We start from the raw sequence: 15506 nt of genomic DNA on the forward strand, positions 1-15506 counted from the left end.
CAAATAATGAGCAAATCCCTTCTATCAAATTTGTTTACAGCTTACAAGGAAAATAAATGCTGAAATAAGGCAAAATGAGAACTCAAATTATTTGAAATTCTGAAACTTGATCAACTTTAAAGGTGCTAATACCCTCAGCAGTAAAGTGCCTTTCTTTACACAGAAACATACATCAACTGAACTTAAAGTGCATCTCATGAGGACTAGAATTTCAAACTCATGCGTTGGACATTTTTTTGATTAATAAAGACTCAGTGTCAACTACTTTCACTGTAAGGTTTTAAAAATGAAGCCAGCAGAAGAACATACTGTAGATGTAAGATGTATTTAAAACTGAACTGAAACTGCATTTTCTACCACTTCAGTTGTTGTTTCAGGCTGTAAGAGATTGAAAAAGAGCAAGACTTAAAACAGATAACAGGAAGGTTGAATATTTTGCAGCATAGTTGCTCCATTTGGTCTTTTGAGCTTTTAACCACTGTTTTTTATAAAACCTGATGGATTTGTAAATGTTCTCAGCCTTTTGGAAATCATAATTATCTACCTTCTCTGAGGAAATCCTACAGAGTAAAGGGTTTCACAATTAGGACAATGACAATTTTTCTTTTGTTATAAAATCGTAGAACTCTCACACACAATATGATTTCTCAAAAGTTGTCAAGAGTTTCAACAATAAGCACTTGATACGTTCCTCAGTGCTTGAATAGTAGCACCAGGACTCCTTATGTTTCATGAAGACTTTTCCCCTCTCATCCAAAATGAATCTTCATTTCTAAGCATAGTTGGAAGCAACAGGCCTATAAGCTGTGGTCAGAACAATCACACTAATAGGATTGCAGAGAAAGTCTTAGAAAGATGACATCTGAGTGGTGTTTTGTTTTCATGTTTAAGATGGATTGCCTCATTCCTCCCTCAAACAAACTGTCTTTCATTGTGCAAAATGGACACGCTGCTGTCTTTTAAAAAAGTGTCCAGTGTCCTTGAGATGTAACTGCACCGCTGATTAGTTTGTGTTGCTGTGTTGGTGCATGTTTGTGTAGCTAATGTTTGGTTTCTCCACATTAGAGGTCTGAATATTCCTGTTCAAACCACAACACAGAGCTTGTGTTTGTGTGTTTTATCACTGGAATGAACCAATCTCTTTTTAGAGTATTGTTGGGTTTACACTAACTAACTGGATGTGTTAACAGGAATAAAAGAAAAGGTAGATGAATGAAATTATTCATATTTTTACTTTATGTCACCATCTGCAATTCTTTAAAGTAATATACAATAGATAATTTAAGCTGTTTTTGAGGGGTTGGCACAGCTAGTAGCGTAATCGTTAATCAGCAATTAGAGCAAAAACAGCAGCTGCAGACTTGCTGATATGCATACAAACCCGCATACCTACTGAGAGAGAAATTGAATAGACTGAAATTAGCATTGGGAGATCAAATCCTTAAAAAAACTGAACATTGAAAATCTCCTATGAATTTCTTAATATGTCCCTTACAAAAAAATCCCATGAAAATCACATGTGCCAAATGAAAACCACACATGTGGTTCACACAACTTTTCACATGTGAGTGATGTGAATCACATGTGAAAGCACATGTATATGTGTGATTTTGGAATGTTTCGTGGTAAAATCACGTGATTCCATGTCATACATACATTTCCACATGTGGAAATATGTGATACACATGTGATTCCCATGTGATGCACATGTGACACACATGGAAATCACATGTGATACACAGGTGCATCCCATGTGTATCACACGTGCATTACGTTTCATATGTGTATCACATGTGATACACATTGACACATGAGATATGTGAAACCCACGTGGATCACATGGTATACACATTTGCAACACATGCAACAGGTGTGAAACAGTTAAAAATATATACAATTATAAAAAATAATGGGTCCACCTTTTTTTACCATGAAAATTTCCAATTTCTTCATATTATTCACTTTTCACAATGAATATGAGGTCACATGTCAATCTCATATGATTTTATAAGACATAACTGCATACTAACGTAAACTTGTAGCTATTAATCAAGACTTCCAAGACAAGTATATATGTGCACAAAATAACAATTTATTTACTTCTGATTGAAACTGTTGAGAACCAGAAACAACTTTTAACATCCGAGCATGACACCATACAGATTTGCCCCAAATCAGGCCCAGACAAAAAACTTGTGAAAACCAGATGTGTAGAAACGGGTTTAATACCATCAGTGCCAGTCCAGAGAGGGAAAACAGAACCTCAGGTAAAACCTCAGCGACTGGTCCTTCACATTGTTTCAGGAGTAACTGTAGCATTCGACTGTGATCCCTCTGAGTCTCCTTAATGTCTACAAGGATGGTTAGAACACACACACATGTTGGCAATGGAGGCTTGTATAGGGGTCTTCTTATATGTGCCAGGTGAAGGTGCAGTGGGTGGTGATGCTCAGGTGGGGAGTTTTCCTTCTCCAGTGCTGAAGGTGATGAGGTCTCTGTGCCCCCCATTAAAAAAATAACCTAGTGTAAATGGCTACTAAATGGTAAAATTCGCCTTCTTGTTCATTGGTCCAACAGTGACACCTAGTGGTTAATTTATGCCTTTATTTTGAAGAACGGTAGATTTCTTCTTCGTGTGTTTTGTGATATGCGGCACTTCCTGTTCTTACTAAGCACGATGAGTCAGCGTTAGATCCTGAAGGAAACCAAAGAAAATCGTTAAAATAGCGCCCTTGGAAAGCAGACTGAGGTATGAATATGCGCAATTGTGATTTGTGATAAGAAATGTTATTTGTTTATTTAAGAAGCAGTAGAACGTCATTGGTTTATTGTTTAAAAACGAAACTGTGTATGCTGACGAGCTAAGGACACAACGTATTCTCTTTTTTGTATATGTGAACATTAATATGTTAATTTTATACAAGAATTGCATGTCCAACAATTCTGTATCCTTTTATTTCATGCTACAGTTTTCACGGTGTCTATGACAAGAAAAGTCAAGATTAAACTGCACCCGTTTGGAACTCCCTGCGTCTGGCTGTTTATTCCAAGAGGTCGCTACACCGAGGTAACGTTTAAGTAGTGAAGCATCGTACCATCAAATCCGCTAATTTGTTTTGGGAGCTGTAGGACTCAAGATAATGCCTTCAAACTGTAAGATCGGCCAGCATTCAGCTAACGTTTAGCTAGCTTAGCATGACTTTAGTACTAAGGAAAAGTTCACCGGTACGCATTACTTTCCAGGTTTATATTGCTGTGAAAACATTTTCGATACACCTCGAGATTCAATTCAAGTAAAACATTTCTTACCTTTGGATCGGGGGGAAAAAAAAGCCAACTCTTCAAGTCCACTTTATCCATAAAAAGAGAACGAAAGCGCTCAAATATCCGCTTTATTTTTTTAACCGTCCTCAGCTGTCCAGAGTGGGGGGGGGGTTGGGCTTGAAAACATCTCGCGAGATTTTGAAATAACACTATATATACAGTATATACACACACACATATATATATATATATATATATATATATATATATATATATATATATATATATATATATATATTGCTCAGACTTAGCAGAACTTTAAACCCTTTATTTTGTATTATTTTATTTTATTTTATAAAGCATTTTAAACTTTTATTTCACACCAGTTGGTTACTTTTTAAGTTAACTACTGTATATACTTTACATTATCATCAAATATTTCTATTAACTCATAAATATAAGTGTCACTTTGTCATAAAGTTTAAGTTTATGCCTCTGGCATAACTTAACATTTATTTCACCTTAGTTTATGTGTATCCCATGCACATAAACTAAGGCACATGTGAAAACATGGGAATCACATATCAAAACATGGGAATCACATGGATTCTCTCCACAAAGTATTCCAAAAGCACATGTAAACGTGAAAATTTGTGTGAACCACATGTCCATTTTTTATGTGGTACATGATTTTCAAATGTGATTTTTACATGTAAAATTATTTAGATTTTTATTACATATTCAGTATAATCACCCAATCTTTACATGGAAAAAAATCTGGTCATATGTGGTGCACGTGTAAGAAATATGTGATCACATGTGATACATGTGATCACACACATGTTGAATAAACCATGGATCACATGAACAAAATATTTTATCACATGTGGAAAATGGGAACCACATGTGAATTTCATGGGATTTTTTTGTAAGTGGTATCATGCACAAATGTTGTTTATTTGTTTAAGCATTCCCATGTTTTGGAGGGTTATATGTTCATTTAGCCATAAAAAATATATAAATATGGAATATTATTATTACTGTAGTCAGCGCCTGGGAAATATTTAGGACAACAATTGTACTATTCCACTCAAAAAGTGGTGTGTTGTGCAGGGAATGGCTCACAAACATAACAGAAAACTGATGCAAATTAACGAGTCACAGAGTTTATGCTCATCTTCCTCTCTGACATCCATGACAGATTCTCCCATCAGACTCTGTCTATTAACAGCTCCAGACTCAATTTTGTGAAAAGCTGCATATAAAAGTCATTTTCATGACAAACCAACCCATGGAAAATATTTGTTATTCTGAGCACACACAGCATGCTCATGTTCATTTGTTATAAACTTTATATTAGATAAAATGAGGAAAATAAAAATCATTAAAGCTATAAATCTGAATTCAGGCTTGCTTTCTACCCTTATGTACAATACGTTGTTGCAGCAGTGACTTGGGCAAATTATTGACAGTCAGAAGGGAAAGAATTAGAGATGGTTTTATAGACCTACTCCCGACACACACCTGAATGAATTCTTTGCATGTTAGGAGTCAGTTCAGCTGTTGTGCAGCCACAGCAGGTTTAATAACAGACACTTAGTCACGCCAAAACTCCTCCGCCCCTCTCAATTCTGTCTCGCATTAGCTGAGATATCTCACTTAGAAAGATCACCATATAATAGGTTATAACATAATGGGCTCAACGGAGAGGGAAAATAAAGCTCTGCAGCAGCATTTCTTAACGTAAGCTGAGGTTCCCAACCGCACAATCCTGTGTGTTACCATCCCCACTGTACTACATATTAGAAAAAGTTTATTTCACTGCGTTAGAAAAGAAGCGAAATTCAGAAGCAATAAAGAAAGAATCATACATTCAAACTGTGGACCTTTAGGGCTTGATAAGAAAACCTGATTTTACTCTTTTCTCCTCATTCTGAACACTAAAGAATGAGTGCTAAGAATGGAGCACACATATAGCCCTTAAGTCATTAAATGTGTGCTCCAATTTTAGTTCAGTACTAGTGCAAATTTTTTCTTGAGTAATGTTAGTTCTTCTAAACAAGAATTAAAAATAGAAAAAGAAATGTCTAACATACAGAGGAAATACCACTGAAGTACCAACTTTAACTGGTTTTCTCCATTTTGGACAGACAGGGGTGCACATGTAACAACTACAGTATGTTGTAGAAGGTTTGCACAAAGTGCCAGGAAAATGTAAACACCTGAGGTCAGCCCCAAAACCCTTCTGACCTTCACTTACTGTTTTGACTGTTGGACAAATCTGTAATTACCGATAACATCATCACTTGTTATGCAACCAGTGAAGTCCTGGGATGTTCTAGCTTCTTGAACTGTAACCAGAGAGATAGCCTGTCGCTTGTTGTTCCCAAATTACATTCAACTAGGACCATTCCTTCAGAGAAGGTCATTTGGTACCAAATGGGTTTAGCTTTTAACATAGACACTTGATTCTGATGGGCGAACCAAGAGTCCTTCAGATCATAACATTTTTAGGATTATTAGGCTGTTGAAGGCCAAAGTACAAGTACCTCCAGTGAATAATCATGAGAAGCAAAAATGCCATAATGATATGCATTGAAATAAATAATATATGGTTGATAAACATTCAAATTATCTGACAAAAAGGAGAAAAAAATTCACATTCACCTCATGAACCTAAACTGTGTTGCTCTACAATGGCATTTGAATCGATCTCTGCACGATGCTCTGTAATCTTTTTGTACACATCACACTAAATAAATGCTTTATTGAACAAGGAGGTGTTCCTCCCTGTTCAATGTTCAGACAGTTTCTAATGTGAGAGCGTTGATCAAAGAAACCTCTGACATGTGTCTTTATGGGGGCTAACATTCAGGGAGAGGTCACTATATTTTATATTATCATCAGCAGCATCCTCAACATGAGATCATATTCAGCAGCACGCTGGCAGGAAGGAGGTACATTACCTTGACCACCAAAACAAGCACTCAGGATACTGTGTGGATACCAAGGAATGTAGCCAACTAGCATCATAACAGCTTAGATCTAAAATATGTTGATGGAAATGCTGTTTTGCCACTATAGTGGGGCTCAAAGTGCATTTACAGGGATTTATGCTCAAGAATATGCAAGAAAAATTAGGTTTAAGGTCTGACTTATTTCTGTCTATAGCAATTTGGGCAATGTGCAGAATTACCTTTGTTGAACACTGCAAAGGGCAAACAAAAGAGATCAAGAGATTTAAAACCAAAAACATTAAACAGAGAACAGAATTTTAACAGTGATGTAAAAACTGTTTGTCCCACTTTTCAGTAAAAAAAATAAATAAATAAAAAAATTAAAATACAAACCTTCCACCGGAGATAATCTTTGCTAAAAATGCATTTGGAGATGTTAATAGATGCAGAAGCAAGAAGGAATTTTTAGAGGAATTTTTGGCTACATTCCTGCCTTATCCGACTGAGTCTTGGTGGCAAAATCCTACCTTTAAAATTCGGTCGAATTCTGGCGTCGTACCCCGAGACTTTCCCCATCAGTTTGTCCAGAAACTCCGACGGTGGCATCGGGGAGGCAGCTTTCCTCGCCGCAGCTTCTTTTGATGCTGCTAAACTGGAAAACAGAGATTAATTTGATTAGAGACAGAATGCAACACAGTGGGAGATGTCAGGAAAAAAATATATTAAGAAAAATGTATTTAATTTGTATTTAATTGAGCGTGGGGTTATTAACAACCAAAGTACGCAGACTAAGAGCTAAGTTTTCATATCAGTTGTCCTAAATTAACAATTTAGATTATGTTGTCATAAAGTCTGCACGTGACATTTTAGAAACTGGCTCTACCTGCTGCACTGGTGCTGCAACTAGGAAACTTGAACTTTTTAACACTTAACTTTAAATGGCACATTGAAGAACAATATTTGAAAAAAGAAAAGTCATTTAAACCCTATTTTGTGTTATGTTCCCATTTGCTCTGCTGATTGCAGACAAAATAAGCCTAAAATTGAATTGATTAAAATATATCCATTCATTCATAACCTTACATGCATAATTCTAGTACCTGGAGAAATCAATTTTGCGTATGTGAAGAGCATGCAAACTCCAGAATCACGCCCGATGTGGGACGTGAACCTTCATGATGTGACCTATCAAGTTAAAGGCCCCCTTCTTGCCTAATTTGGACTTTGCTACTGTCTCCAGGAACTCTATGACCTCGGTTGGGAGATTTCTGCTCCTCCAGCGTCAATTTTAGCAAACACCTTTGGGATATTCATTTCCTTTTCAGCCACATAAGAGAACATAGTGAGGAGATTTTCTGTTTAAGAATTGCACCCTGCTGAGCATTGTAACCTGACACATTACTTTGGTCATCTATCTGAAAAAGGAAATCATGCATACAGAATCAAAAATTTTTACACTTCTCTGATTACTGTGAATTCAAACTTAAGCTCTAAAATATTATCTTTTTGCCATGGTTTCTCTTTGACAAGAGCATAAAAATATATTGGATTTCACCTGATTTGGGGATCTGTGAGCCTGGAGCGGTTTCATTGTGGCTGAGGAGATTTATGATTGTTTTTGTTGGTACCAGGACAGCGGCTGACAAAACATGTTTAAGCTTTTAAAACCTTTTTTTAATAACTGACAGCTAAGATAAAGTAACAGTAACAAACTTTTATTTAGCTAAAATAATGGATATGATAAAGTATGCTAACACTGTGAATAATAGTTAATGTTGCATTGTCATGCATACTTTGAAGAATTGTACTTGTATTAGTGTCAACCCAAATCAAAGCATAGTGGCATTGTGTTTTGCTCTAAAGTCAGACACTTTAAAACTTTACTTTTCTGAAATTAAGATCTTTGATTTATATTTTGACAGGTGGATAAAATTATAATTGTTGTTAATTCTTCCACATATGGCCATTACACTTTACTTGCTCAACTGTGAATGAGATCTTGGACACTTTTCTTGATCAAATCAAGGAAATATTTTGGATTTCTGACTTTTTTAAGATTAACATAAGATGTGACAGTAATCTATTTAATACACTTCTGAAATGTACATTTATTTCTGATACAAAAAACATTAAGATATAAGCTATGCCTTTACTTGCTAAAATAAAACTTTAGCAAAGCAAGGACAAAGCCAGAGGACAGACTTCGAAACCAAAACAATCGATGAATTTAATGCTGAATATGAAACAAGAAGAATCGTAATGTTGTTTTTCTCCTTCATGCAAAGAAAGCCTTGCAGGTAAAAAGCCAGCAGCAGGCTTTCTTATAAGTTTATTTTTAACTAAATGAATTAAATACATCTAAGACATTACAATGCACCTGTGACACTAACGGCTGAGCTGCAGAAGTTTTCCATTAAGTGCACAAAGAGGAACAACAGAATGATTTGAATTTTGGAGTTAAACTCATTCACTACCTGAATAACTTTGATTTCCATTACTCATAATAGTGTTTATTAGATCTCCTTTATTTGTCACATAGCTGAGTGTTTAGTTCTAATTGATTGAATTAAAAGAAACTAAAATTAACTTTTCCCTTTCAGTGAGTAAATGCTAATAAAATTTCAAACCAAAATCCATTAGGTGCTCTCTAACAGTAAACTCAAACATCCATGTTTGGTTCTGCCCACATGAAGGGGACAGCTTTCTGTAAATGACACAGCTGGACAAAGCTGTGTCATTCTGCTGGACAGATGTTTAGAACTAAACCCAACACCAAAATTAAATAAAAGCAATATAAACATTTCAATAAAATTACATTAACAGTCAGTTAAAGTGCAGTTTGAGTTTCTTCTTGCTCTTGTTGAACTGAGAGAATTAGCACGCACTACTACAATATGGACTATTAATAACTTTCTGTACTGACCCATTTCCTGTAAAGACAGCCTAACACAGAGGTGTCCGAAGTGCAGCCTGCGGACCATTTGTGACCCTCTGAAGGATTTTCTGCAGCCTGTGACTGCAATTCAAGAATGGTACAGTCTTGGCCCACCAGCACAGATGGATTGTTTTATGTTTTCTTAAAATGATAAAGGTTATGTATCAAGCATTTGTGAAGAAAGAATTAGCCATATCCTGTTCTAAGTGAAAGTCGACTTAACGACATTCGTTGAAAATTATTTGCCTTTCAGGCTCCATGATGTCACAGTTGATAGCAAGAAGGTTCTGGGTTATAATCCCAGCCTGTGTTTCTGCATTGAGTTTGCATGTTCCAACCATGCATGTTGGGATTTCTGCGGGTATTCCAGTTTCCTCCCACAGTCCAAACACACAGCTCTTAGATTAATTGGTCTTTCTAAAGAGTTCTTTCAATACATTGAGCGTATTTTCTTAAAATGTTGCATGTTTAGTTTAATTTTTATTGCCATGGTGCCATATGTAAACTGACCTGAATGATGTGTTTCCATCTCAGGGATAATTTTCGTTTAGGGATAAGAAGTTATTATTTGTCTTATAAGATTTTGTGTCATTATTGGCTTTGATTTTACCATATCTTGACAGGAAAAAGATCAGACATGCTTCCCTATAAGGCACATCTTCTTATGCATCTGGTACTAAAACCCAGATATGAGTTTATTGTTGGCATTTATTAATGTGTAATCTGTCTGTGTGACATGGTAACATATGACATATTTATCTTAAGAAGACCAAAATACATAATAAGAACTGTCCTCACTCCATTCGAGCAGCTGCATGGCCAAAACACAAATTAATCAACAAATTCTCAAATGTATAATGAAATTATTTTATGTTTCCCAAAATGAACTGCAGTTTTGTTTTGTGTTTATTAGTATACACATGAGAATAAACAATTCAGTCTCACAATTCCTTTAAATATTGAAGCCATAGTAAAACGTTTCTAAGTGCAAAAGATAAATGTAGGGTACAATGGGATCTTGTCCTCTTTTGAATCTCTCTGACCTTAACTCTCTGAGCATGAGATCTCCAGACTTTATCTTAACCAGGCAATGAAGTGGAAAAACATGAGCTTAGTCTCTCACTTCTTTTTGTTTGAATTTTTTGATTTACTGGCTCTTGAAAAGTTCCCAAAGTGAACTAAATCATCATTAAGCCAACATCGAACAACAGTTATTCCTCTAATGTTCTACAAACAGCAGAAGAAAATATACTGCCTTCAGCAACACAGAGTGCAGTTGAAGTTAAATGTAAAAATGGTGATTATGCAGGCATTAGTTGTAACTCCTGATGAGTGCGAGGGAGGAGAGCACAGCCGCCGCATTAATCTCCCATAAATTAAAATGACACTTGATACAGTCGATTGCGCTTAAATTTTCACCTTCTAAATGTAAAACTGCAAAGCGTGACTTTCAATATGGTAAATCGTGTCGTACGGCATGATAAATGGCTCCATTAGCAATTCATAAACATGCAATGCAGTCAGTGCTGTCGCTTTATCTGGAAGGTGCTGATCAGTATCATAGTCTGCTGGGAGAAAATGGGGAATATGGAGGGGACATGATTGGAAAACAAAATAAAACGGACAAATCCCTCGTTAGTCTTAGCACTAAAGGGCATCTGTGTGTAAAAACAAAGCAAATAACCACACTATTACAAGTACACAAAAACCTTTATGATGTGCATACATAGGTTTTATAGATTTGTATGCACATTATATATGCACAAACACACACCCGATCTGACATTGCAACCAGCTTGCCCTTATCAGTGGAAACATTGGGAAACAAATATTGGAGATTAATGAGGAGATAGAGGGGAAAGACTGTGTGTGAAGAAGAGGAGCAAGTAAATTCAGTTCTGCTGTTCAAGTAGTTTCAGGTCAACAGGAAGGGTTGCCAACTTAAGGATCATCCGAGGCTGAAGTCAAATGGCAAAAAGTGGAATCCCCTCTGAGTCTGGTCAAGTTGAGGAGTCCAAGTGTGTCTGTGTTCTGTTCATGAATAATGAAGTGATGGATAGATCAATCATAGCTATGGTTTCAAAAATGAAGGTGTTGCACCAGTCCATTGTGGTTAATAAATGGGCCTTTTTAATCTCTGATTATTTTTGTTCGTACTTGACCTTCGTTGAAATAAAAAGAAGTCACAAGTCTCCTGATTCAATTGGCCAGTGTAATGAACTCAGCCCAGTCTGCAAGTATCAATAAGAAAAAGTGACAGACACACAAATCTTTTCTCTTTATAAATGTGGTATTCTGTCTCTACATACATTCCCAACCCTACCATTCATAGGAGAAAACTATACACTCATATCTTCGAGCCGAGGAAAGATGCCAAACACAAGCCTCACACTTGAAGCCTCACAGATTTGCACATGGAGAAACATTGGTCCCTTTGCTCCTTTTCATCACATCCAGGTGTTATTATGTTGTTTCAACTTGCTGTACCGAGGTTCGCTGCATGGAGCCCCACATCATCTTCATAAATGTCAAGGACTGAAACTGCAAAATGCTTTAAAAGAAAACTAACAAGTACTTAGACACACATTTGTGCTTAGAGGATTAAAGCCAGTTAGAAGTAAAAATCTGCCTTTGATTTGCTCTTGCCTTGTTTTTTGGAAGTGTGAGAAGGAAAAGATATTTTTGAACTTCCAATAGGAGAAATGATCAATATTAGACTGAATTGTGCAATATTTGTATATAACCCACAAAACAAGTACTTTAAATTTTTATTAATTCATTCTCAAAGGTTGCATGACTAAAATACAGTCCATTATCTGAATGTTGCAAATGGGAAACATTATTTCTAATGCCATATGTTAATGACCCTGACTGGACGGTAGCGCCCGGTTTTTTGTTTTTAGCTGACTGGATTGACTCCAAGCACGGTCTCCTGCTTCTGTAGCTAACATGTTTCGAAGTTGCACAGTTATAGATCAAATACTTGGTACTTTGGTTGTAACAAATGACAATTTGGGTTACTGCCACTTTGAACCAGACTGTCCATTCTGCCCTAAACTCTGACATGAACAGGGAATTTTCATCCACACAGTTGCTGCTGCCTTGACATTGCCTCAGTTTGGGAACAGTGTCATTCGTCTGTGGTTGAACATGAGCAACGGGTGCTAAATCAGCTTTCTTGATGGACACTTTGAAGTTGAGCAAATTATCTTCATCATATCTTGATATACTGAACTGCTGTGATGCGATTGGCTGATTTGCAATGTGTGTCAAAACTGATTAAGCATGTATGGTAAGTGAAATCTCTGGTAACTCTAGTAAATGTTTAAGGCTGTAGGGTTAAATGTAGTAGAATGTTGAATGCTATCATAATGTAAAATAGTTTTTTTCCTACAAAAACAAAAAGAAATCTAATAACTGGCAGTAAAAATATATCACTGCTGCAGATTATATCTCATCCAGCTGAAATTCAGTCACAAACAAACAATGTCTCACTAGCTGTCCACAGCTGAAGGATGATGCTGAGCTCTTTCTGTGAGCCTCTGCTGTTCAACAATAGCAGTGATGCTGATGATGCTGTCATAACCATAAATCACAATGCAGATAATTACATCAGATGTTTGCTGACTGATGATGTTGATGACAAAACTGAAAAGTTTAAGTGAACTTCACTTCACAAATGCACTCCTGACTTTATGATGGATGCTGCAGTGATGGCTGTATGTTTTTAGCCATATCAACAATGTTTTTTGTGTCTCTCTACATTAATTAGTTCTTTAATTTAGTACTATTAATGACTATTATTAAGGTCTTAGTTAACATCAGCCTCGATGGATTTAGCAGAGCTAACACTGAGCCTCAGTGTTTGAACGATTTGTCCTAACCATGCTAAATATTGATGGAGGCGCACATTATGAGATCCAGAGAGTGTTGAACATTTTTGGCCTGTAAACGTCTTCAGTTTTGACCTTTAGCTGTATACCTCCATCTTGACAAGCCAGCAGCTTTTTAAATGCCAGCGTGCAGCTCCAACATGTGTCTCTCATCACAGTTTCATGAAAGGCAAACAAGGCGATATCTGAGTGCTAACATTTCAGGAAATATGACAAAAATCAGGATGAAGATTGTGCAAGATCACAGGCTGGTTACGCTGTAGGCACATCAGTCACGGCAGCGAGAAGACGCTTTAGATATTCAGATGAAGGAAATCAGCGGGTGGGTAGAGTAACCAAAAACTATACACAAGTAAGAGCAGCATTACTTCCGTATATTTTTACTGAAGTAAATCAAAACATCTCATTATATTTAGAAATGTCATCTGACAAAAAATATATATGCAATTTTGGTCTTTTAAAGACTGAGATAGAAACATTTGCATAAATAATGTGATTACAAACAAATAAATTGAGGCACAAGAAAAACTAGAAAAAAACAGAGTGACAACATATTAACTTAAACATGATTCAGTTGGATTCAGTGTGAAAGAAAAGTAAACTATCAAGTGTTTTTACTCACAACCCAGTTATTTATTATAGAACAACAGATATGTTAAAAGGAGGTAATATTTTTTAAGCCTAGTCATACGGTTTTTTTGGATGTTGGATTGGGGGGGGGTGTTACTCCAGTGTGTCATCTGCTGATGTCCCTTCTGGCTGTCCTGGTTGTCCTAACAGAAGGTCATGAGTCTGCAGGCAAACACTGCTCTGTGTGTTATGTAAACACCCTCTAAATATTACCAAAAATGTCTCTTATCGATTTATATTTTGCATGAAATTAAACTAATGAGACTTTTTATTTGAAGTTATCAGCTAATGAGGTTACTTTCCAGTGCAAAAGTTCTACAAATTTTTCAGGCCAATGTATCAGTCAAAATGAGCAACAGCTAAATGGTTGAGACTTGGACTCTAATTCCTATTCCAGCAGGAGAATGGTCATAAACACCCGTTTTGAACTGTTTTTGGCATGAAGCAATAAGGCTCACATAAAGTTTCTGGAACAAGATGCGTTAATGCCTTAAAAGCAGGAAAGAAGGTAGTTAAAATGCATTCATGACTCAGCTTCAACGGCTGTCCAGGGGATTTACCTGAATTAGTCTCTTCAAACAATTTTTGGTATTCTTATAAAATAAAGAATACCAACAAGATAAGACAATGAGAGAGGCAAAGTGCATCAGTTACAAGCAGGGGATAAGAAAGACATTTACCGTAATAATATTCATATTTATGGCTTAATATGAACAAAACTCAAAAATTTTAAGCAAAGAAGAATTAAATTTTCAGTTTTGTAGAAACAAAATGTGCAGACATCCAGATGTTTGTAATCCTAAATGTGTGTGAAACATGAAGCAGTGCTAATCCACTTCGTTAACCAAATTACGTCTATTAAAATGAATTATAGCATAATTATAATAATCAAACAATTAGATTCAGCTGAGATTAAATCAAGCACACTTCTTTGAGCGATTATCCGGTTATCTTGCTGGAATCACCGAGGTCAAACTGTTGATTAATGAGAGTTAGTGGAGATGGGCAGTAATTATTTGTAGACATAAATATTTATATAAGAGTGCTAGTGTAGACGGCCTGAAAAAATGATCAGTGATCATTAATGATCGGATAAAACTCTGCAAGTCGGTGTCGATCTTATAGAAGACATCAGACTCATAATGCATCAGATTCTATTTTAACACACAACAAATTAGGTGGATCAGAGATTATCTTGTGCCAGCGTGACAAATCCAAGTTTAATCCTCTTTAGGATGATCACAAAAGTGATAGAATCGAGCTCTTCCAGAAAACTAATTTCTGTTGTTCAGCGCTGAGCTCGGCGAGGCACAGACGGCACAATGAAGCATAAGCTCCGTGTGAAATGGCTCTCAAATTAGCATCGAACAAACACACTGTTGGTGCGATGACAGCCCAATCTGATTAGTCACAGATCGGGATTACAGCTGCGTGTCCTCGACACAAAGGGAATGTCCGCAGGACGTGAAGCGTGGGACAACGCTTCAGGCTGAATAGCACTGACACTGTGACAGCGTGACGGAGTGGGGGGGTTCAGCCTTTCTTTCAGCAGAGCATGACTGGTTTCAAGTTCATTCAGGTTTTAGTTGCAAAGCATTGAGTGTTGAGGGGAAAAGTTCCTAGAGGATCATAAACAACAGAAGATGGGGAAGGTAAAGGATTTTCAGCTCTACAACAATAGAAATGAGATGAATCGGTTTGGAGTCTTAGTTTTGTTTTGCCATGTTTCACTTCTTTTTCCAACAAAATGCCTCCAGTGCTATGAGATTACTGTGATCCAAAATAAATTGTGAGATATGTTTTTGAGCTCCAGCCCAGCAAGCTGGC

General features: G+C 36.5%; 1 protein-coding gene across 4 annotated transcripts in view; it reads right to left on the minus strand.

Moving 5' to 3' along the window:
• The window catches only part of glra1 (glycine receptor, alpha 1), a 117087-nt gene that overhangs the window by 82727 nt on the left and 18854 nt on the right, over window positions 1–15506 (minus strand). For 2 of the 4 annotated variants that reach the window (XM_032554666.1, XM_032554667.1), the window contains exons 2-3: window positions 6749–6873; window positions 6461–6472 (exon numbers count right to left, since the gene is read on the minus strand). In XM_032554666.1, coding sequence (XP_032410557.1) covers window positions 6461–6472; window positions 6749–6873 — 137 coding nt within the window. The remainder of the gene's footprint in view (window positions 1–6460; window positions 6473–6748; window positions 6874–15506) is intronic. The other 2 variants (XM_032554668.1, XM_032554669.1) reach the window with 1 other exon arrangement.

This window comes from Xiphophorus hellerii, chromosome 23, assembly GCF_003331165.1.
Source record: "Xiphophorus hellerii strain 12219 chromosome 23, Xiphophorus_hellerii-4.1, whole genome shotgun sequence".
NCBI lineage: Eukaryota > Metazoa > Chordata > Actinopteri > Cyprinodontiformes > Poeciliidae > Xiphophorus > Xiphophorus hellerii.